Source organism: Pleurodeles waltl, chromosome 1_1 (genome assembly GCF_031143425.1).
Source record: "Pleurodeles waltl isolate 20211129_DDA chromosome 1_1, aPleWal1.hap1.20221129, whole genome shotgun sequence".
Lineage (NCBI taxonomy): Eukaryota > Metazoa > Chordata > Amphibia > Caudata > Salamandridae > Pleurodeles > Pleurodeles waltl.
In genome coordinates, this window is record NC_090436.1 from 540754878 (window position 1) to 540778878 (window position 24001).

Consider the following 24001-nt stretch of genomic DNA (forward strand, 5'->3'; position numbering starts at 1 on the left):
TTAAAGTTTTGGCGCATACCCAGGATTGATAAATCTGGGAATGTGTCAAAAACAATGGGAGCTGCATTGGAACACCCAGACAATGCCCATGGAACGCCTCCCGCGCACACAGCATTGCAACGCAGTGATTTGCAATGCGTTGCACTACTCCAGATTCCTGAAGCCATTCAAAGGCACAAGGGGCTGTGTGTGGCTTCAAAAAAAAAAAAAAAAAAAGAATCAACTTAAGAGGTTGGTGGCACACATGTACTACGTTGGGTGGTGCAAGAATGACGCTAAGCTCTCATAAATAAGCCCTTTAATTTATATTTCTCTTTTACAAGGAAACAGAAAGCATGTCCAAAGTTTACACAAACTAAACACACCTTATCTCTTACCTTGGAGTGCAGTGTTGTTGCCTATATTAATAGTGTTTTGGATGGGTTTCCACTCATACAAACAAGAATACCTTTTATGTACCACAAAAATACACCATATCAAACAGCCTAGAAAAAACCTTTGGCCTCCAAGACACACGTGGCAAAACAAGTGTCAGCTGTTTAAGGGTCAAAATAAGTAGGACAAGAACTGAATCATATATGTACGAAAAAACAAGTAAACACTTTTTTAAAAGACATCGTCGTATCATACATTAAATTATTTTTTATTTCTTAATCAATGCTGTAACTATTTACTGCGGACATTTAATTTTGTTAATTATTTCTACTGCTGTCTGACCTATATGCATATAATTCTTGTAGGGCTTGAAGACATTACAGACTATTCGAAAAACCTCTATTGTTGTGCGGACATAGCCTAGAAAAATAGTAATACCATACACATCTTAATCATTTTAATCACTGCTAATGTAATTGCTACCCATATGTTACAGTGATATGCCTATTAGTTTACTCAATCAGTGGGCAGGAACAGGCCTGCTCAGGGTGTACTTACTGGTGGAATTGTTGAACAGCTCCCAATGCTGCCTCCAAATGACATGGTGCTCTCCGTTCGTCTCCTGTGTTCACTCACATGAGCCCTGCTGCCTTCGTCTCTGGAATATACAAGAACACATTTCACAATGCTTGCTTGCCCGGCAGAACACCTTACAGGTAAATCTAAAGTGTACTCACAAATTCCCACAATCAATCATGGGTTATGTTAGAACTAGCAAGGTTTGATTAAGAGGTAGGTAGAGAGAATCTAAAAACTGAGGAAATAATTCGGGAAAACTGAAGGCTCTACATGAGTGAGCAACAAATGTTCGCCACATACATCAAAGAAGTCTTCATTATTCAATAAAGGAAAGATTAAGAAATGCACACAACTATGTCTGCAATTGCTTCTCTACAATAATCAGAATATATTTTCGAAGATACCATGATGATGCATAGTTCTGACTCCTGGTAGATGTTGGTTTGAATACTTTTGTCCTTTTACTGATGTGGCCTGCTCCCATTACAAATAATAATATGTAAAAAACGCAATATGGCTCCGCATGTGTTGTCATGCTTAATACTTCATTGCATTAGAGCCACATCCAGATCAGATCTCTGGCACAGATTTAACAGAGCGAACACTTGAACCCAACATGCATTTGGCAGGAAAAAATAAAACCTAGATCGTTTTAAGGCACATTTTCTGAGAAGGCCTCTTTGCTCATCAGTCTCCCATTAAATAATGAAAATGATGACAATCGTAGCTGGCTATATCAGAACCTCGTAGAGTTGTGGGGGTGGTGCTGCTACTCTCAGAATATATTACTTGCACTACGTCAAAGGGACTCTTTAAATAAAAGTACCTTACCGGCCTTAACGCTTACCCTAACTTGTCTACATAGAAAGTAGGCATTTGATCGAAGATGGCTGGCCAAGTAAGAACAATTACACGTTGATTTGCAATTTAGGTGACAAGTAACAATATGCTACATCGGGGGAAAAAACAACAATAATCCCATGCAAAAATCAGATGAGCACTGTAGTTCAACGAGACACCAGCGTACTCTCTTGAAGGTACGGATGAACGTTAGAAGAACTGTCATAAGGAAGACCTGGGGACAAGGCGACGAGCTCACAGGCTTTGTGCTGGTTCTCCCCTTCAGAGAAAGCTTGAAATGTGTTGATTAAATGCTTCGAACCTTGTTTTCAATAATACAATGTTTTTTTAGACGATCGAAAAACTGCCGAGACCATGACTTCTGCTGATAAAATTAGGACCGTTGTTTTACTAATGTAAGGATATTCTTTGAGCAAAATAAAAAATAGATTTAAAAAAAAAAAAAAAAACAGGCATGGGAATTAAAATAAAAATAAAAAAAGCAGTAACGAGAGTAAATGAAGAGCGGTCAGTCGAACTACTGACCCATGAGGTTAGGCCACGGCCCCTCAGGAAGGAGAACAAATATAAAGTACATAAAGTCTCCTCCCTTACGCCCAGTGTGATATTAAATAGAGTACTTCCCTGAACGAAAAGCCCGACATGGTAAAGGCTACTGTTGTGAAAGGTTACACGTGAAGTCTAAGCCTGAAAAGCTGAAAGTGCTCTCTCACTAAACATTTAATTTCACTGGCAGTTTTCTACTGCAAATATTTCGGCGACAGTTTGTAAATTGGATCGAAAATAGCTGTGTTATATTGTAAAGGTGCGGAACGTCAAGAAAAGCAAAAATGTACAGATAGTACTTTGCAGGAACAAAAGCATAAAATGATTGACTGAGGAGGTATTTCCCTTTGACCTTAAAGGTCTAGATTCTGATGAACTGGGTTAAAGCAATGTGAGTTTTCATGGAGTTAGCAATCTACGTAACGTGGGGTAGATTCAGATCTCCCTAAACCAACGGCGGGAATGTCAGTTCTTCGTACAGCATTTTTCCTTGTTTTTTTCTGTGTCCATGCTTTTACTCTGCATCTTCTCGTCACTGTTATACCTAATATCTTCCCTGTCAAGCAAATGTTCAGCACAGGTTTTACGTTCAGTGACAGCAAAAACCGTTATTCACCTTCTGTAGCAATTTCTCTAGTGGATGCTGCACAGTCCTCCAGATTCTTCACTTTATGGACTGGATCAGGATACTCTTTTCCGCAGCAACGGCTCTTCAGGCCCACCAGGTGGCGCCGTACAGCTTCAGCCACGCTTTGCCGCCCAGGATGGGAAACACAGGTACATTTAAGATGTTGACTGCAGTGTTCCCATCAGTTCCTGGTAGTCTTTCCACTCAAAACTGAGGCAAATAGAGGCATCGAAAGCGCATAAATGGCAGCAATGGCCAACTTGGAGAGGGCATGAAGGCCAGGCAGTCAAGGGTTTTTCTAGGTCACAGCACCTCAGATCTGAATGCAAAGATTAACCGAACGTGATAGTGGTGCTTAGTTACCACTTTGCCCTTCTTGGTTCCAGAAAAGCCCACCTAGAGTCGACCAGCCACACTGCCTGATGTATGTGTTTGAATTAATAGAACACTGCATGCATGGACATTTCATGAATGTGTGATATTTTAAATGACTGTAGGAAGATATGTATGCATTTATTTATGTTTGGTCATTTATAATTTCGAGACTATGTTGCATGAAACTAACACATAGCACAAAGTTGGCTACTTGGTTTGGCAGGTGGTATTGTTCAAAATAGTCAGCAATATTGAAAGATATAACCCCTTAAGGTCAGACATATAAAAGCTGCTTGTACCTAAATTGTTAGTATTATGTCTCTTTCGCCTCAGTAGGCTAACACGTCCACTGAGGAGATCTTGGTTTGTCCCTGTGATTAATGCAGTCGCTCCTCTTCTTTGAAACAAGAAACAGGATTGAAAAGTTATGCGCTGACCCATGTGAAGGGCCAAAACAACCTCCTGAAACTGGTGCTAATCACCAGTCCATACGGATAAAACACTGAAGGCTGCTCGTCATGATGTCACCAAGATAGGGCACCCCACTTCAAAGAGGCATCCGTACCCATGGTAGCCGGCGACTACTGAGAGCGGAAGGAACGACCCACAAAGAGGTTGGAGGAGAACATTTGATAGTGAAGATACGGAAAAACAGAGTCCTAAGTCTGCACCGGAGGCTAGAGACCACCTCCCCTGCCCCCAACCCATGATGCAGGAGCTGCTGTTTACGCACGCATGACTGAAGGGCTCTAATCCGCCATCTGGTATAGGACACCAACAGGGTGCATCAGACAATCGGGCTTAGCAGGCATAAACTTGTTTAATTGGAGTCGATGTTAAAGTCAAAGTCCTATCCCAAAATGTTAGCAATTCTCTGAGGCAGCGTTGGGGGGGCCGGGGTGTGTGGGGTGGGGTGGGGGGGGGGGGGGGAGTGGAGGTAGTACAGGGGACTTCGTCCTTCACCAGACAAAGTATGTTAAAACATGCACTCCTGACCTTCTTAGTGAAGCTACCAGTATAATAGTAAACAAAAGCAGTGCGGTTGCAAGGCTAAATGGTAAAACTGTGAGCAAACAGTGCTGCGAGAGGTGGAAGTGAGGTTCAGGAAGACCGATGCAAAGGAGGAGGAAACTGCTGTGCTGCTGGGGCCCTGTGAGGTTCAGTGACCTTCGCTCATGCTACCTTTGCTCCTGTGGCTCCCACGGCCTTCGCTCCCATGATTCCGGGCAAACAACTGACCTGACCCGGACCAACCCAGAAGAGCTCAGTGGGACTCAGGGGGTCCCAAAGAGCACAGGAGTGTCATCGGAGCAAGGCCAGACCTGGGCCAGGATGGTCTAGAAAAGCCAGAGTGTCAGGAGAGCCACCAGCCCAGGAGAGCTGCCGCTGTAGGACAGGACTCCCAGGCAGCGTACGGGGACTGCACAAAGGGTCGCTCTCAATTCCCGATTTCCACCAACTGATCTGACCAGGAGGTGCCCCAAACCCGACCCCACCCTGTCCCGCAGAGCCCTGCAAAGCAGAGTAACAGAGGTAGCCCAGGGCAGAAACTGGCCGCTCCCCAACCTCCACCCTTCCCCCCCAGCAGCATGTAAGCCGGGGGCTGAGCCAAGCAGTGCCAGGTAGGTCTGGGTGCGGTTTGTGAATGGTTTGGCAAGCTCCCGTTCTGCCCTCCACCCCCAACCCTCCACAACACTCCCCCACGTAGAGTCCACCCCACTCGGGAAACCATACCAGGAGGCAAGATGGCTCGGTAGTGAGAAAGCTGAATTATTTACTAACCATTTTCATTTATTAATGGTTAAGAACTTGCATAGAATTAGGCTAACATCGAAAATAAAGTGCAACTTGGAAAATGTACCCACTTGAGTGGCCGCCATATTTACGTAAATGTTTTAGTAAATGCATATTATTATTATAAGTTATTGTGCACATGTAGAGAAACAATTTATTAGTATATCATATTAACGATTTCATGTTATGTATTTGTTTTGTTAACTTTAGGCCATAACTTAGTGAAGTTTGGGCCTAGTTTGTAAAACTTCATGTCATGCTGCAGTGTTTAATAAATGATGGGTAAAGCATTACTAGACTAGAAAACTAATGTTTCATCGTTCACACTGTGCTGACCAAACAATTTGCAGATGTCTTTAAATTTCTCATGAGAATTGCTTGTAGAGCCATGCTGTGCTAGAAAAGATACAAATGTTAATTTGATGCGTGAGACTGAAATGTTCCCAGGAATCAACAGTGGATGCACTGACTGTAGTGTGGACTGCAACAAAAAAGATAACCGAGGAGCCTGACGATGGGAACAGAAGAAGAGGAGCCAATCATCCACGTGTAAAAGCAGTTTGCTTGTATCTTAGATTTGGGTTTTAGTTTCCATTGGATCAACTGTAAACATACGATTTTCTGACCAATGATGTGCGAAGATTGTTTAGGTAATTCTTATTTAGCCTGACTACAGAGAATATCCCATTTTGCTTTTTCGCGCACTGTCTTATTCTGTTTGAGGAGCTGAATATTTCTAGATCTTTTTCTTTTACAACCATCCTCAGAGTAAATTGTGCAATGCTGATTCCTTAGCTTGCTAGATTTATGTGGTTCAGACAGCTTAGAGCCCACTGTGTCGAACCATTTTTCCACTGCCCATTGACGAAGCTGACCAGACGGATGTCCAACTGACGAAGAGAATCGCAGCTTGCTGATCACATTGAGGAGAGGTATAACATAATGCTATTGTTTGTTGTAGATTTTCGTTCTTTAAATTTCTAGGTACCAACCTCTATTTTATAGAGCCATAATTAGATGTTTTCTACTTTTGCATGAAGTTGAAACATGCTATTATAATTTGAGGGTTAGTGAACTGAACAAATGCTAGTAACTGAGAATTGATACTTGTTTACCTGCTGAAACCATATGTATGCCATTTTTATTGCACAGCTTTGGTTATTATTGATTTGTACTGTGACTCTTAAATGTTTAATTGTGAATACTTTAGTTAAATTGAGATTCTTTAGAAGATTTGGTCAACCCGTGTTATTCATATATGTTTATCATTTGGTATTGAGACTAATATACGTAATGTTGGCATTGTTAATGTAGGGAAACAAACCTTCTAACTTTGACTAAAGTTGTGGTTATTCATGGCCACATGGGTCACTGTGTTTGACATTTACCGACTCAAGTTTTGACAAATTAATTGTTTATATGTTGTGGGCCCTAAACTGTTTATGGTAAAAGTTTAGTTATGATGGTGAGATTCCTCTAAGCGCAGTCAAAAGGTATATGGAACCTCTAACACGTCCCCTTATGAATAAATTATAAAAGGCCGAATAAGGTCAGACACGCTCACAGTAATCAAACTCCGGAGAGTACAAGAGACAAGAAAATTAAGGAAAACAAGGAAGTAGAAGTCTAGGGTAACAAAAGAATAAATGACAAAAACAGTAGCAGTAATCCCTCATCTGGGAGACCACTTCATACTCATTCTATGTCATTATACCTCAAGACTCGCTCGCTCGTCGCCCTCAACCAGTCCCCCAGGCCTCACACTCAACACTGCCCGTCACTTCTATAGCTTGGGACTGAGGTACCACAAAGAATCCCAAGAAGCTAATGGCAACAGACGTCACAGGTGAGGAGGTAAGAAGAGGGCTGATGACAAAAGAAGGGTGAGCTGAATTTTCAAATATTACTGTGGCAAAAGGGCCCATTGGTGTCCATCACGTCACACCCAGTCCCGGGAGCAAAATAACCACGAGTAGAGATCATAGTACTAGTGTAGGAAGTTGGCTCTGTATGCACTATTTCAAAGTAAGGAATAGTATGCACAGAGTCCAAGGGTTCCACTTAGAGGTAAGATAGTGCCAAAAAGAGATAATTCTAATGCTCTATTTTGTGGTAGTGTGGTCGAGCAGTAGGCTTATCAAAGGAGTAGTGTTAAGCATTTGTTGTACATACACATGCAATAAATGAGGAACACACACTCAAAGACCATTCCAGGCCAATAGGTTTTTGTATAGAAAATAATCTTTTCTTGTTTATTTTAAGAACCACAGGTTCAAATTCTACATGCAATATCTCATTTGAAAGGTATTGCAGGTAAGTAGTTTAGGAACTTTGAATAATCACAATAGCATATATACTTTTTACATAAAACACATGTAGCTATTTCAAAAGTGGACACAGTGCAATTTTCAACAGTTCCTAGGGGAGGTAAGTTATTGTTAGTTCTTGCAGGTAAGTAAACCACCTACGGGGTTCAAATTGGGGTCCAAGGTAGCCCACCGTTGGGGGTTCAGAGCAACCCCAAAGTTACCACACCAGCAGCTCAGGGCCGGTCAGGTGCAGAGTTCAAAGTGGTGCCCAAAACACATAGCCTTCAATGGAGAAGGGGGTGCCCCGGTTCCAGTCTGCCAGCAGGTAAGTACCCGCGTCTTCGGAGGGCAGACCAGGGGGGTTTTGTAGGGCACCGGGGGGGACACAAGTCAGCACAAAAAGTACACCCTCAACAGCACGGGGGCGGCCGGGTGCAGTGTGCAAACACACGTTGGGTTTTCAATAGGTTTCAATGAGACACCAAGGGGTCTCGTCAGCGATGCAGGCAGGCAAGGGGGGGGCTCCTCGGGGTAGCCACCACCTGGGTAAGGGAGAGGGCCTCCTGGGGGTCACTCCTGCACTGGAGTTCTGATCCTTCAGGTCCTGGGGGCTGCGGGTGCAGGGTCTTTTCCAGGCGTCTGGATTTTGCATTCAGACAGTCGCGGTAAGGGGGAGCCTCGGGATTCCCTCAGCAGTCGTCGCTGTGGGGGCTCAGGGGGGACAACTTTGGTTACTCACAGTCTCGGAGTCGCCGGGGGGTCCTCCCTGTAGCGTTGTTTCTCCACCAGTCGAGTCGGGGTCGCAGGGTGCAGTGTTGCAAGTCTCACGCTTCTGGCGGGAATTGCAGGGGTCTTTAAATCTGCTCCTCTGGAAACAAAGTTGCAGTCTTTGTTGAACAGGGCCGCTGTTCTCGGGAGTTTCTTGGTCTTTTGGAAGCAGGGCAGTCTTCTGAGGATTCAGAGGTCGCAGGTCCTGGGGAAAGCGTCGCTGGAGCAGTTTTCTTCCGAAGGAGGGAGACAGGCCGGTAGGGCTGGCTCCAAAGCAGTTGGTGTCTCCGTCTTCTCTGCAGGGTTTTTCAGCTCAGCAGTCCTCTTCTTCTTAAGTTGCAGGAATCTGATTTCCTAGGTTCAGGGGAGCCCCTAAATACAGGATTTAGGGGTGTGTTTAGGTCAGGGAGGGCAGTAGCCAATGGCTACTAGCCCTGAGGGTGGCTACACCCTCTTTGTGCCTCCTCCCAAGGGGAGGGGGTCACATTCCTATCCCTATTGGGGGGATCCTCCATCTGCAAGATGGAGGATTCCTAAAAGTCAGAGTCACTTCAGCTCAGGTTGCCTTAGGGGCTGTCCTGACTGGCCAGTGACTCCTCCTTGTTTTTCTAATTATCTCCTCCGGCCTTGCCGCCAAAAGTGGGGCCGTGGCCGGAGGGGGCGGGCAACTCCACTAGCTGTAAATGCCCTGTGGTGCTGTAACAAAGGGGGTGAGCCTTTGAGGCTCACCGCCAGGTGTTACAGCTCCTGCCTGGGGGAGGTGATAGCATCTCCACCCAGTGCAGGCTTTGTTACTAGCCACAGAGTGACAAAGGCACTCTCCCCATGTGGCCAGCAACATGTCTCGAATGTGGCAGGCTGCTAAAACCAGTCAGTCTACACAGGTAGTTGGTTGAGGTTTCAGGGGGCACCTCTAAGGTGCCCTCTGGGGTGTATTTTACAATAAAATGTACACTGGCATCAGTGTGCATTTATTGTGCTGAGAAGTTTGATACCAAACTTCCCAGTTTTCAGTGTAGCCATTATGGTGCTGTGGAGTTCGTGTTTGACAGACTCCCAGACCATATACTCTTATGGCTACCCTGCACTTACAATGTCTAAGGTTTTGCTTAGACACTGTAGGGGCCCAGTGCTCATGCACTGGTGCCCTCACCTATGGTATAGTGCACCCTGCCTTAGGGCTGTAAGGCCTGCTAGAGGGGTGACTTATCTATACTGCATAGGCAGTGTGAGGTTGGCATGGCACCCTGAGGGGAGTGCCATGTCGACTTACTCATTTTGTCCTCACCAGCACACACAAGCTGGCAAGCAGTGTGTCTGTGCTGAGTGAGGGGTCCCCAGGGTGGGATAAGATATGCTGCAGCCCCTAGAGACCTTCCCTGGCATCAGGGCCCTTGGTACCAGGGGTACCAGTTACAAAGGACTTAGCTGGATGCCAAGGTGTGCCAATTGTGAAAACAAAAGTACAGGTTAGGGAAAGAACACTGGTGCTGGGGCCTGGTTAGCAGGCCTCAGCACACTTTCAATTCAAAACATAGCATTAGCAAAGGCAAAAAGTCAGGGGGTAACCATGCCAAGGAGGCATTTCCTTACACAACCCCCCCCCCCCCCAAACGAAACAGGATGAGACTAACCTTTCCCAAGAGAGTCTTCATTTTCTACGTGGAAGAACCTGGAAAGGCCATCTGCATTGGCATGGGCAGTCCCAGGTCTGTGTTCCACTATAAAGTCCATTCCCTGTAGGGAGATGGACCACCTCAACAGTTTTGGATTTTCACCTTTCATTTGCATCAGCCATCTGAGAGGTCTGTGGTCAGTTTGAACTACAAAGTGAGTACCAAAGAGGTATGGTCTCAGCTTCTTCAGGGACCAAACCACAGCAAAGGCCTCCCTCTCAATGGCACTCCAACGCTGCTCCCTGGGGAGTAACCTCCTGCTAATGAAAGCAACAGGCTGGTCAAGGCCATCATCATTTGTTTGGGACAAAACTGCCCCTATCCCATGTTCAGAGGCATCTGTCTGCACAATGAACTGCTTGGAGTAATCTGGAGCTTTTAGAACTGGTGCTGTGCACATTGCTTGTTTCAGGGTGTCAAAGGCCTGTTGGCATTCTACAGTCCAGTTTACCTTCTTGGGCATTTTCTTGGAGGTGAGTTCTGTGAGGGCTGTCACTATAGATCCATATCCCTTCACAAACCTCCTGTAATACCCAGTCAAGCCAAGGAATGCCCTGACTTGCGTCTGGGTTTTTGGAGCTGCCCAGTCCAGAATAGTCTGGATCTTAGGCTGGAGTGGCTGAACTTGGCCTCCACCTACAAGGTGTCCCAAGTAAACCACAGTTCCCTGCCCTATCTGGCATTTGGATGCCTTGAGAGAGAGGCCTGCTGATTGCAGAGCCTTCAAAACCTTCTTCAGGTGGACCAGGTGATCCTGCCAGCTGGAGCTAAAGACAGCAATATCATCAAGATAAGCTGCACTAAAGGACTCCAACCCAGCAAGGACTTGATTCACCAACCTTTGGAAGGTGGCAGGGGCATTCTTTAAACCAAAGGGCATAACAGTAAACTGATAATGCCCATCAGGTGTGGAGAATGCTGTCTTTTCTTTTGCTCCAGGTGCCATTTTGATTTGCCAGTACCCTGCTGTTAAGTCAAAGGTACTTAAGAATTTGGCAGCACCTAATTTATCAATTAGTTCATCAGCCCTAGGAATGGGATGGGCATCTGTCTTGGTGACAGAATTAAGTCCTCTGTAGTCCACACAAAACCTCATCTCTCTCTTTCCAACTTTGGTGTGAGGTTTGGGGACTAAGACCATTGGGCTACCCAGGGGCTGTCAGAGTGCTCAATTACTCCCAATTCCAGCATCTTGTGGACTTCCACCTTGATGCTTTCCTTAACTTGGTCAGACTGTCTGAAAATTTAGTTTTTGACACGCATGCTGTCTCCTGTGTCCACATCATGGGTACACAGGTGTGTCTGACCAGGGGTTAGGGACAAGAGCTCAGCAAACTGTTGCAGGACCTTCCTGCAGTCAGCTTGCTGTTGGTCAGAGAGGGTGTCTGAATAGATCACTCCATCTACTGAACCATCTTTAAGGTTTGATGAGAGGAGATCAGGGAGAGGTTCACTCTCAGCTTCCTGATCCTCATCTGTTACCATCAACAGATTCACATCAGCCCTGTCATGGAAGAGCTTAAGGCGGTTCACATGGATCACCCTCTTGGGGCTCCTGCTAGTGCCCAGGTCCACCAGGTAGGTGACCTGACTCTTCTTCTCTAGCACTGGGTAAGGGCCACTCCATCTGTCCTGGAGTGCCCTGGGAGCCACAGGCTCCAGAACCCAGACTTTCTGCCCTGGTTGAAATTCAACCATTGCAGCCTTTTGATCATACCAAAACTTCTGGAGCTGTTGGCTGGCCTCAAGGTTTTTACTTGCCTTTTCCATGTACTCTGCCATCCTTGAGCGAAGGCCAAGTACATAGTCCACTATGTCTTGTTTAGGCTCATGAAGAGGTCTCTCCCAGCCTTCTTTCACAAGAGCTAGTGGTCCCCTTACAGGGTGGCCAAACAGAAGTTCAAAGGGTAAGAACCCTACTCCCTTCTGAGGCACCTCTCTGTAAGCGAAAAGCAGACATGGCAAGAGGACATCCCATCTCCTTTTGAGTTTTTCTGGGAGCCCCATGATCATGCCCTTTAATGTCTTGTTGAATCTCTCAACAAGGCCATTAGTTTGTGGATGGTAGGGTGTAGTGAATTTATAAGTCACTCCACACTCATTCCACATGTGTTTCAGGTATGCTGACATGAAGTTGGTACCTCTGTCAGACACCACCTCCTTAGGGAAGCCCACTCTGGTAAAGATACCAATGAGGGCCTTGGCTACTGCAGAGGCAGTAGTCGACCTAAGGGGAATAGCTTCAGGATACCTAGTAGCATGATTGTAGGAAGTTGGCTCTGTATGTGCTATTTCAAAGTAAGGAATAGCATGCACAGAGTCCAAGGGTTCCCCTTAGAGGTACAAATAGTGGTAAAAAGAGATAATACTAATGCTCTAGTTTGTGGTAGTGTGGTCGAGCAGTAGGCTTATCCAAGGAGTAGTGTTAAGCATTTGTTGTACATATACATAGACAATAAATGAGGTACACACACTCAGAGACAAATCCAGCCAATAGGTTTTGTTATAGAAAAATATCTTTTCTTAGTTTATTTTAAGAACCACAGGTTCAAATTTTACATGTAATAGCTCTTTTGAAAGGTATTGCAGGTAAGTACTTTAGGAACTTTGAATCATTACTTTAGCATGTATACTTTTCACATAAAACACAATAAGCTGTTTTAAAAGTGGACACAGTGCAATTTTCACAGTTCCTGGGGGAGGTAAGTTATTGTTAGTTTTCACAGGTAAGTAAGTCACTTACAGGTTTGAGTTTTTGGTCCAAGGTAGCCCACCGTTGGGGGTTCAGAGCAACCCCAAAGTTATCACACCAGCAGTTCAGGGCCGGTCAGGTGCAAAGGTCAAAGAGGTGCCCAAAACACATAGGCTATAATGGAGAGAAGGGGGTGCCCCGGTTCCAGTCTGCCAGCAGGTAAGTACCCGTGTCTTCGGAGGGCAGACCAGGGGGGTTTTGTAGGGCACCGGGGGGGACACAAAGTAGCACAGAAAGTACACCCTCAGCAGCGCGGGGGCGGCCGGGTGCAGTGTGCAAACACGCGTCGGGTTTCCTTCAGTTTTCAATGGGAGACCAAGGGGTCTCTTCAGCGATGCAGGCAGGCAAGGGGGGGGCTCCTCGGGGTAGCCACCACCTGGGCAAGGGAGCGGGCCTCCTGGGGGTCACTCCTGCACAGAAGTTCCGTTTCTTTAGGGGCTGGGGGCTGCGGGTGCAGGGTCTTTTCCAGCCGTCGGGAAATGGAGTTCAGACAGTCGCGGTCAGGGGGAGCCTGGGGATTCCCTCTGCAGGCGTCGCTGTGGAGGCTCAGGGGGGACAACTTTGGTTACTCACAGTCGTAGAGTCGCCGGAGGGACCTCCCTGAGTTGCTTGTTATCCACCAGTCGAGTCGGGGTCGCCGGGTGCAGTGTTGCAAGTCTCACGCTTCTTGCGGGGAGTTGCAGGGGTCTTTAAATCTGCTCCTTGTAACAAAGTTGCAGTTCTCTTGGAGCAGTGCCGCTGTCCTCGGGAGTTTCTAGTCTTTCTTGAAGCTGGGCAGTCCTCAGAGGATTCAGAGGTCGCTGGTCCCTTGGAAAGCGTCGCTGGAGCAGGTTTCTTTGGAAGGCAGGAGACAGGCCGGTAAGTCTGGAGCCAAAGCAGTTGGTGTCTTCTGTTCTTCCTCTGCAGGGGTTTTTCAGCTCAGCAGTCCTTCTTCTTCAGGTAAGTTGCAGGAATCTAATTTCTAGGTTCAGGGAGAGCCCTTAAATACTAAATTTAAGGGCGTGTTTAGGTCTGGGGGGTTAGTAGCCAATGGCTACTAGCCCTGAGGGTGAGTACACCCTCTTTGTGCCTCCCCCCAAGGGGAGGGGGTCACATCCCTAATCCTATTGGGGGAATCCTCCATCTGCAAGATGGAGGATTTCTAAAAGTTAGAGTCACTTCAGCTCAGGACACCTTAGGGGCTGTCCTGACTGGCCAGTGACTCCTCTTTGTTGCTTTCTTTGTTTCCTCCAGCCTTGCCGCCAAAAGTGGGGGCCGTGGCCGGAGGGGGCGGGCAACTCCACTAAGCTGGAGTGTCCTGCGGTGTTGTGACAAAGGGGTGAGCCTTTGAGGCTCACCGCCAGGTGTTACAGCTCCTGCCTGGGGGAGGTGTTAGCATCTCCACCCAGTGCAGGCTTTGTTACTGGCCTCAGAGTGACAAGGGCACTCTCCCCATGGGGCCAGCAACATGTCTCTAGTGTGGCAGGCTGCTGGAACCAGTCAGCCTACACAGATAGTCGGTTAAGTTTCAGGGGGCACCTCTAAGGTGCCCTCTGTGGTGTATTTTACAATAAAATGTACACTGGCATCAGTGTGCATTTATTGTGCTGAGAAGTTTGATACCAAACTTCCCAGTTTTCAGTGTAGCCATTATGGTGCTGTGGAGTTTGTGTAAGACAGACTCCCAGACCATATACTCTTATGGCTACCCTGCACTTACAATGTCTAAGGTTTTGCTTAGACACTGTAGGGGCACAGTGCTCATGCACTGGTACCCTCACCTATGGTATAGTGCACCCTGCCTTAGGGCTGTAAGGCCTGCTAGAGGGGTGTCTTACCTATACTGCATAGGCAGTGAGAGGCTGGCATGGCACCCTGAGGGGAGTGCCATGTCGACTTACTCATTTGGTTCTCACTAGCACACACAAGCTGGCAAGCAGTGTGTCTGTGCTGAGTGATGGGTCTCTAGGGTGGCATAATATATGCTGCAGCCCTTAGAGACCTTCCCTGGCATCAGGGCCCTTGGTACCAGAGGTACCAGTTACAAGGGACTTATCTGGATGCCAGGGTGTGCCAATTGTGGAATCAAAAGAACAGGTTAGGGAAAGAACACTGGTGCGGGGGCCTGGTTAGCAGACCTCAGCACACTTTCAATTCAAAACATAGCATCAGCAAAGGCAAAAAGTCAGGGGGTAACCATGCCAAGGAGGCATTTCCTTACACAACCCCCCCCCAAACGAAAGAGGATGAGACTAACCTTTCCCAAGAGAGTCTTCATTGTCTAAGTGGAAGAACCTGGAAAGGCCATCTGCATTGGCATGGGCAGTCCCAGGTCTGTGTTCCACTATAAAGTCCATTCCCTGTAGGGAGATGGACCACCTCAACAGTTTTGGATTTTCACCTTTCATTTGCATCAGCCATCTGAGAGGTCTGTGGTCAGTCTGAACTAGGAAGTGAGTACCAAAGAGGTATGGTCTCAGCTTCTTCAGGGACCAAACCACAGCAAAGGCCTCCCTCTCAATGGCACTCCAACGCTGCTCCCTGGGGAGTAACCTCCTGCTAATGAAAGCAACAGGCTGGTCAAGGCCATCATCATTTGTTTGGGACAAAACTGCCCCATCCCATGTTCAGAGGCATCTGTTTGCACAATGAATTGCTTGGAGTAATCTGGAGCTTTTAGAACTGGTGCTGTGCACATAGCTTGCTTCAGGGTGTCAAAGGCCTGTTGGCATTCTACAGTCCAGTTTACTTTCTTGGGCATTTTCTTGGAGGTGAGTTCTGTGAGGGCTGTCACAATGGATCCATATCCCTTCACAAACCTCCTATAGTACCCAGTCAAGCCAAGGAATGCCCTGACTTGAGTCTGGGTTTTTGGAGCTACCCAGTCCAGAATAGTCTGGATCTTGGGTTGGAGTGGCTGAACTTGGCCTCCACCTACTAGGTGTCCCAAGTAAACCACAGTTCCCTGCCCTATCTGGCATTTGGATGCCTTGATAGAGAGGCCTGCAGATTGCAGGGCCTTCAAAACCTTCTTCAGGTGGACCAGGTGATCCTGCCAGGTGGAGCTGAAGACAGCAATATCATCAAGATAAGCTGCACTAAAGGATTCCAACCCAGCAAGGACTTGATTCACCAACCTTTGGAAGGTGGCAGGGGCATTCTTTAAACCAAAGGGCATAACAGTGAACTGATAATGCCCATCAGGTGTGGAGAATGCTGTCTTTTCTTTTGCTCCAGGGGCCATTCTGATTTGCCAGTACCCTGCTGTTAAGTCAAAGGTACTTAAGAATTTGGCAGCCCCTAATTTGTCTATTAGCTCATCAGCTCTAGGAATGGGATGAGCATCTGTCTTGGTGACAGAGTTGAGACCTCTGTAGTCCACACAAAACCTCATCTCTCTCTTTCCTTCTTTGGTGTGAGGTTTGGGGACTAAGACCACTGGGCTAGCCCAGGGGCTGTCAGAGTACTCAATTACTCCCAATTCCAGCATCTTGTGGACTTCCACCTTGATGCTTTCCTTAACTTGGTCAGACTGTCTAAATATTTTGTTTTTGACAGGCATGCTGTCTCCTGTGTCCACATCATGGGTACACAGGTGTGTCTGACCAGGGGTTAGGGAAAAGAGTTCAGCAAACTGCTGCAGGACCTTCCTGCAGTCAGACTGCTGTTGGCTAGAGAGGGTGTCTGAGTAGATCACTCCATCTACTGAGCCATCTTTAGGGTCTGATGAGAGGAGATCAGGGAGAGGTTCACTCTCAGCTTCCTGGTCCTCATCTGTTACCATCAACAGATTTACATCAGCCCTGTCATGGAAGAGCTTAAGGCGGTTCACATGGATCACCCTCTTGGGGCTCCTGCTTGTGCCCAGGTCCACCAGGTAGGTGACCTGACTCTTCCTTTCTAGTACTGGGTAAGGGCCACTCCATTTGTCCTGGAGTGCCCTGGGAGCCACAGGCTCCAGAACCCAGACTTTCTGCCCTGGTTGAAATTCAACCAGTGCAGCCTTTTGGTCATACCACAACTTCTGGAGTTGTTGGCTGGCCTCAAGGTTTTTACTTGCCTTTTCCATGTACTCTGCCATCCTTGAGCGAAGGCCAAGTACATAGTCCACTATGTCTTGTTTAGGCTCATGAAGAGGTCTCTCCCAGCCTTCTTTAACAAGAGCAAGTGGTCCCCTTACAGGGTGGCCAAACAGAAGTTCAAAGGGTGAGAATCCTACTCCCTTCTGAGGCACCTCTCTGTAAGCGAAAAGCAGACATGGCAGGAGGACATCCCATCTCCTTTTGAGTTTTTCTGGGAGCCCCATGATCATGCCCTTTAATGTCTTGTTGAATCTCTCAAAAAGGCCATTAGTTTGTGGATGATATGGTGTAGTGAATTTGTAAGTCACTCCACACTCATTCCACATGTGTTTTAGGTATGCTGACATGAAGTTGGTACCTCTGTCAGACACCACCTCCTTAGGGAAACCCACTCTGGTAAAGATACCAATGAGGGCCTTGGCTACTGCAGGGGCAGTAGTCGACCTAAGGGGAATAGCTTCAGGATACCTAGTAGCATGATCAACTACTACTAGGATGTACATATTTCCTGAGGCTGTGGGAGGTTCTAGTGGACCAACTATGTCCACACCCACTCTTTCAAAGGGGACCCCCACCACTGGAAGTGGAATGAGGGGGGCCTTTGGATGCCCACCTGTCTTACCACTGGATTGACAGGTGGGGCAGGAGAGGCAAAACTCCTTAACCTTCTGGGACATATTGGGCCAGTAGAAGTGGTTGACTAACCTCTCCCACGTCTTGGTTTGTCCCAAATGCCCAGCAAGGGGAATATCATGGGCTAAGGTCAGAATAAACTCCCTGAAACCCTGAGGCACTACCACTCTCCTAGTGGCACCAGGTTTGGGATCTCTTGCCTCAGTGTACAGGAGTCCATCTTCCCAATAGACCCTATGTGTTCCATTTTTCTTGCCTTTGGACTCTTCAGCAGCTTGCTGCCTAAGGCCTTCAAGAGAGGGACAGGTTTCTTGTCCCTTACACAACTCTTCCCTTGAGGGTCCCCCTGGGCCCAAGAGCTCAACCTGATAAGGTTCCAGCTCCATAGGCTCAGTTCCCTCAGAGGGCAGAACTTCTTCCTGAGAAGAGAGGTTCTCTTTTTGGTGTTGTGTTGCAGCTGGTTTCCCAGCTGACTTTCCTTTTCTCTTGGTAGGCTGGGCCATTTTTCCAGACTCCAGCTCTACTTTTTCACCCTGTGCCTTGCACTGTGCCCTAGTCTTGACACACACCAGTTCAGGGATACCCAGCATGGCTGCATGGGTTTTCAGTTCTACCTCAGCCCATGCTGAGGACTCCAGGTCATTTCCAAGCAAACAGTCTACTGGGATATTTGAGGAGACCACCACCTGTTTCAGGCCCTTGACCCCTCCCCACTCTAAAGTTACCATAGCCATGGGATGTACTTTAGTCTGATTGTCAGCGTTGGTGACTGGATAAGTTTGTCCAGCCAGGTATTGGCCAGGGGAAACCAGTTTCTCTGTCACCATGGTGACACTGGCACCTGTATCCCTCAGGCCCTCTACACTTGTCCCATTAATTAAGAGCTGCTGCCTGTATTTTTGCATGTTAGGGGGCCAGGCAGCCAGTGTGGCTAAATCCACCCCACCCTCAGAGACTAATGTAGCTTCAGTGTGACACCTGATTTGCTCTGGGCACACTGTTGATCCCACTTGGAGACTGGCCATTCCAGTTTTAGCTGGATGGGAGTTAGAAGTGGTATCTTTCTTGGGACAGGCCTTGTCTCCAGTTTGGTGTCCAGACTCACTACAGTTACGACACAGGCCTTTTTGGGATCAAAGTTTTTACCCTTGTACCCAGAATTGTTTTGTGAAGAGGCTCTGGGCCCACCCTCCTGTGCAGGTTTTTGGGGGCCTGTAGAAGACTCTTTACTATCTTTGTTTTTGGCTGTCTCACCACCTTTCCCCTGGGGAGGTTTTGTGACCCCTTTCTTTTGGTCACCCCCTGTGGAAGTTTTGGACACCCTAGTCTTGACCCAATGGTCCGCCTTCTTTCCCAATTCTTGGGGAGAAATTGGTCCTAGGTCCACCAGATGCTGATGCAGTTTATCATTGAAACAATTACTTAATAGGTGTTCTTTCACAAATAAATTGTACAGCCCATCATAATCATTTACACCATTGCCTTGAATCCAACCATCTAGTGTTTTTACTGAGTAGTCTACAAAGTCAACCCAGGTCTGGCTCGAGGATTTTTGAGCCCCCCTGAATCTAATCCTATACTCCTCAGTGGAGAATCCAAAGCCCTCAATCAGGGTACCCTTCATGAGGTCATAAGATTCTGCATCTTTTTTAGAGAGTGTGAGGAGTCTATCCCTACACTTTCCTGTGAACATTTCCCAAAGGAGAGCACCCCAGTGAGATTTGTTCACTTTTCTGGTTTCACAAGCCCTCTCAAAAGCTGTGAACCATTTGGTGATGTCATCACCATCTTCATATTTTGTTACAATCCCTTTGGGGATTTTCAACATGTCAGGAGAATCTCTGACCCTATTTATGTTGCTGCCACCATTGATGGGTCCTAGGCCCATCTCTTGTCTTTCCCTTTCTATGGCTAGGATCTGTTTTTCCAAAGCCAATCTTTTGGCCATCCGGGCTAACTGGATGTCCTCTTCACTGGAGTTATCCTCAGTGATTTCAGAGAGGCTGGACCCTCCTGTGAGGGAGCCAGCATCTCTGACTATTATTTTTGGAGTCAGGGCTTGAGAAGCCCTGTTCTCCCTAGATAGGACTGGTGGAGGGGATTCTTCCTCCAGTTCACTATCATCCTCCTCTGTGTTATCCACAGAGGGGTTGGCTCTATCATACTCTGCCAACAGCTCCTGGAGCTGTACTTTGGTAGGTCTGGAGCCCATTGTTATTTTTCTTATGTTACAGAGTGACCTTAGCTCTTTCATCTGGAGATGGAGTTAAGGTGTGGTGTCGAGTTCCACCACATTCATCTCTGTACTAGACATTATTCTTCTAAAAGTTGGAATGCTTTTAAGAATCTAAAACTAGTTCTAGAATCTAATTCAAACTTTTACAAACTTTTAAACTCTAAAAGAAATGCTAACAGGGACTAACACAAGGCCCTAGCAGGACAAGAATTTAGAAAACTTTTCAAATTGCAAAAATCAATTTCTAATGACAATTTTGGAATTTGTCGTGTGATCAGGTATTGGCTGAGTAGTCCAGCAAATGCAAAGTCTTGTACCCCACCGCTGATCCACCAATGTAGGAAGTTGGCTCTGTATGTGCTATTTCAAAGTAAGGAATAGCATGCACAGAGTCCAAGGGTTCCCCTTAGAGGTAAAAATAGTGGTAAAAAGATATAATACTAATGCTCTAGTTTGTGGTAGTGTGGTCGAGCAGTAGGCTTATCCAAGGAGTAGTGTTAAGCATTTGTTGTACATAGACAATAAATGAGGTACACACACTCAGAGACAAATCCAGCCAATAGGTTTTGTTATAGAAAAATATATTTTCTTAGTTTATTTTAAGAACCACAGGTTCAAATTTTACATGTAATAGCTCTTTTGAAAGGTATTGCAGGTAAGTACTCTAGGAACTTTGAATCATTACTTTAGCATGTATACTTTTCACATAAAACACAATAAGCTGTTTTAAAAGTGGACACTTAGTGCAATTTTCACAGTTCCTGGGGGAGGTAAGTTATTGTTAGTTTTCACAGGTAAGTAAGTCACTTACAGGTTTGAGTTTTTGGTCCAAGGTAGCCCACCGTTGGGGGTTCAGAGCAACCCCAAAGTTATCACACCAGCAGTTCAGGGCCGGTCAGGTGCAAAGGTCAAAGAGGTGCCCAAAACACATAGGCTATAATGGAGAGAAGGGGGTGCCCCGGTTCCAGTCTGCCAGCAGGTAAGTACCCGCGTCTTCGGAGGGCAGACCAGGGGGGTTTTGTAGGGCACCGGGGGGGACACAAAGTAGCACAGAAAGTACACCCTCAGCAGCGCGGGGGCGGCCGGGTGCAGTGTGCAAACACGCGTCGGGTTTCCTTCAGTTTTCAATGGGAGACCAAGGGGTCTCTTCAGCGATGCAGGCAGGCAAGGGGGGGGCTCCTCGGGGTAGCCACCACCTGGGCAAGGGAGAGGGCCTCCTGGGGGTCACTCCTGCACAGAAGTTCCGTTTCTTTACGGGCTGGGGGCTGCGGGTGCAGGGTCTTTTCCAGCCGTCGGGAAATGGAGTTCAGACAGTCGCGGTCAGGGGGAGCCTGGGGATTCCCTCTGCAGGCGTCGCTGTGGAGGCTCAGGGGGGACAACTTTGGTTACTCACAGTCGTGGAGTCGCCGGAGGGTCCTCCCTGAGTTGGTTGTTCTCCACCAGTCGAGTCGGGGTCGCCGGGTGCAGTGTTGCAAGTCTCACGCTTCTTGCGGGGAGTTGCAGGGGTCTTTAAATCTGCTCCTTGTAACAAAGTTGCAGTTCTCTTGGAGCAGTGCCGCTGTCCTCGGGAGTTTCTAGTCTTTCTTGAAGCTGGGCAGTCCTCAGAGGATTCAGAGGTCGCTGGTCCCTTGGAAAGCGTCGCTGGAGCAGGTTTCTTTGGAAGGCAGGAGACAGGCCGGTAAGTCTGGAGCCAAAGCAGTTGGTGTCTTCTGTTCTTCCTCTGCAGGGGTTTTTCAACTCAGCAGTCCTTCTTCAGGTAAGTTGCAGGAATCTAATTTCTAGGTTCAGGGAAAGCCCTTAAATACTAAATTTAAGGGCGTGTTTAGGTCTGGGGGGTTAGTAGCCAATGGCTACTAGCCCTGAGGGTGAGTACACCCTCTTTGTGCCTCCCCCCAAGGGGAGGGGGTCACATCCCTAATCCTATTGGGGGAATCCTCCATCTGCAAGATGGAGGATTTCTAAAAGTTAGAGTCACTTCAGCTCAGGACACCTTAGGGGCTGTCCTGACTGGCCAGTGACTCCTCCTTGTTGCTTTCTTTGTTTCCTCCAGCCTTGCCGCCAAAAGTGGGGGCCGTGGCCAGAGGGGGCGGGCAACTCCACTAAGCTGGAGTGTCCTGCGGTGCTGTGACAAAGGGGTGATCCTTTGAGGCTCACCGCCAGGTGTTACAGCTCCTGCCTGGGGGAGGTGTTCGCATCTCCACCCAGTGCAGGCTTTGTTACTGGCCTCAGAGTGAAAAGGGCACTCTCCCCATGGGGCCAGCAACATGTCTCTAGTGTGGCAGGCTGCTGGAACCAGTCAGCCTACACAGATAGTCGGTTAAGTTTCAGGGGGCACCTCTAAGGTGCCCTCTGTGGTGTATTTTACAATAAAATGTACACTGGCATCAGTGTGCATTTATTGTGCTGAGAAGTTTGATACCAAACTTCCCAGTTTTCAGTGTAGCCATTATGGTGCTGTGGAGTTCGTGTAAAACAGACTCCCAGACCATATACTCTTATGGCTACCCTGCACTTACAATGTCTAAGGTTTTTCTTAGACACTGTAGGGGCACAGTGCTCATGCACTGGTACCCTCACCTATGGTATAGTGCACCCTGCCTTAGGGCTGTAAGGCCTGCTAGAGGGGTGTCTTACCTATACTGCATAGGCAGTGAGAGGCTGGCATGGCACCCTGAGGGGAGTGCCATGTCGACTTACTCATTTGGTTCTCACTAGCACACACAAGCTGGCAAGCAGTGTGTCTGTGCTGAGTGATGGGTCTCTAGGGTGGCATAATATATGCTGCAGCCCTTAGAGACCTTCCCTGGCATCAGGGCCCTTGGTACCAGAGGTACCAGTTACAAGGGACTTATCTGGATGCCAGGGTGTGCCAATTGTGGAATCAAAAGTACAGGTTAGGGAAAGAACACTGGTGCGGGGGCCTGGTTAGCAGACCTCAGCACACTTTCAATTCAAAACATAGCATCAGCAAAGGCAAAAAGTCAGGGGGTAACCATGCCAAGGAGGCATTTCCTTACAATGATCCACTACTACTAGGATGTACATATTTCCTGAGGCTGTGGGAGGTTCAAGTGGACCCACTATGTCCACACCCACTCTTTCAAAGGGGACCCCCACCACTGGAAGTGGAATGAGGGGGGCCTTTGGATGTCCACCTGTCTTACCACTGGCTTGACAGGTGGTACAGGAGACACAAAACTCCTTAACTTTCTGGGACATGTTGGGCCAGTAGAAGTGGTTGACTAACCTCTCCCACGTCTTGGTTTGTCCCAAATGCCCAGCAAGGGGAATATCATGGGCTAAGGTCAGTATGAACTCTCTGAACTCCTGAGGCACTACCACTCTCCTAGTGGCACCAGGTTTGGGATCTCTTGCCTCAGTGTACAGGAGTCCATCTTCCCAATAGACCCTATGTGTTCCAGTTTTCTTGCCATTGGACTCTTCAGCAGCTTGCTGCCCAAGGCCTTCAAGAGAGGGACAGGTTTCTTGCCCCTTACACAACTGCTCCCTTGAGGGTCCCCCTGGGCCTAAGAGCTCAACCTGATAAGGTTCCAACTCCATAGGCTCAGTTCCCTCAGAGGGCAGAACTTCTTCCTGAGAAGAGAGGTTCTCTTTTTGGTGTTGTGTTGCAGGGTGGTTTCCCAGCTGGCTTTCCTTTTCTCTTGGTAGGCTGGGCCCTTTTTCCAGACTCCAGCTCTACTTTTTCACCCTGAGCTTTGCACTGTGCCCTTGTCTTGACACACACCAGTTCAGGGATACCCAGCATGGCTGCATGGGTTTTCAGTTCTACCTCAGCCCATGCTGAGGACTCCAGGTCATTTCCAAGCAAACAGTCTACTGGGATATTCGAGGAGACCACCACCTGTTTCAGGCCATTGACCCCTCCCCACTCTAAAGTTACCATAGCCATGGGATGTACTTTAGTTTGATTGTCAGCATTGGTGACTGGATAAGTTTGTCCAGCCAGGTATTGACCAGGGGAAAACAGTTTCTCTGTCACCATGGTGACACTGGCACCTGTATCCCTCAGGCCTTCTACACTTTTCCCATTAATTAAGAGCTGCTGCCTGTATTTTTGCATGTTAGGAGGCCAGGCAGCCAGTGTGGCTAAATGCACCCCACCCTCAGAGACTAATGTAGCTTCAGTGTGACACCTGATTTGCTCTGGGCACACTGTTGATCCCACTTGGAGACTAGCCATTCCAGTGTTAGCTGGAGTGGAGTTAGAAGTGGTAGTTTTCTTGGGACAGGCCTCGTCTCCAGTTTGGTGTCCAGGCTGATTACAGCTACGACACCAGGCCTTTTTGGGATCAAAGTTTTTACCCTTGTACCCAAAATTGGTTTGTGAAGAGGCTCTGGGCCCACCCTCCTGTGCAGGTTTTTGGGGGCCTGTAGAAGACTCTTTACT

At 47.6% G+C, this 24001-nt stretch overlaps 1 protein-coding gene across 1 annotated transcript in view; it reads right to left on the reverse strand.

Annotated features, from left to right (window-relative positions):
• The window catches only part of RIOK2 (RIO kinase 2), a 229516-nt gene that overhangs the window by 44995 nt on the left and 160520 nt on the right, over positions 1–24001 (reverse strand). Inside the window, exon 9 of the mRNA XM_069225952.1 lies at positions 934–1033. Within this exon, the coding sequence (XP_069082053.1) occupies positions 934–1033 (100 nt within the window). The remainder of the gene's footprint in view (positions 1–933; positions 1034–24001) is intronic.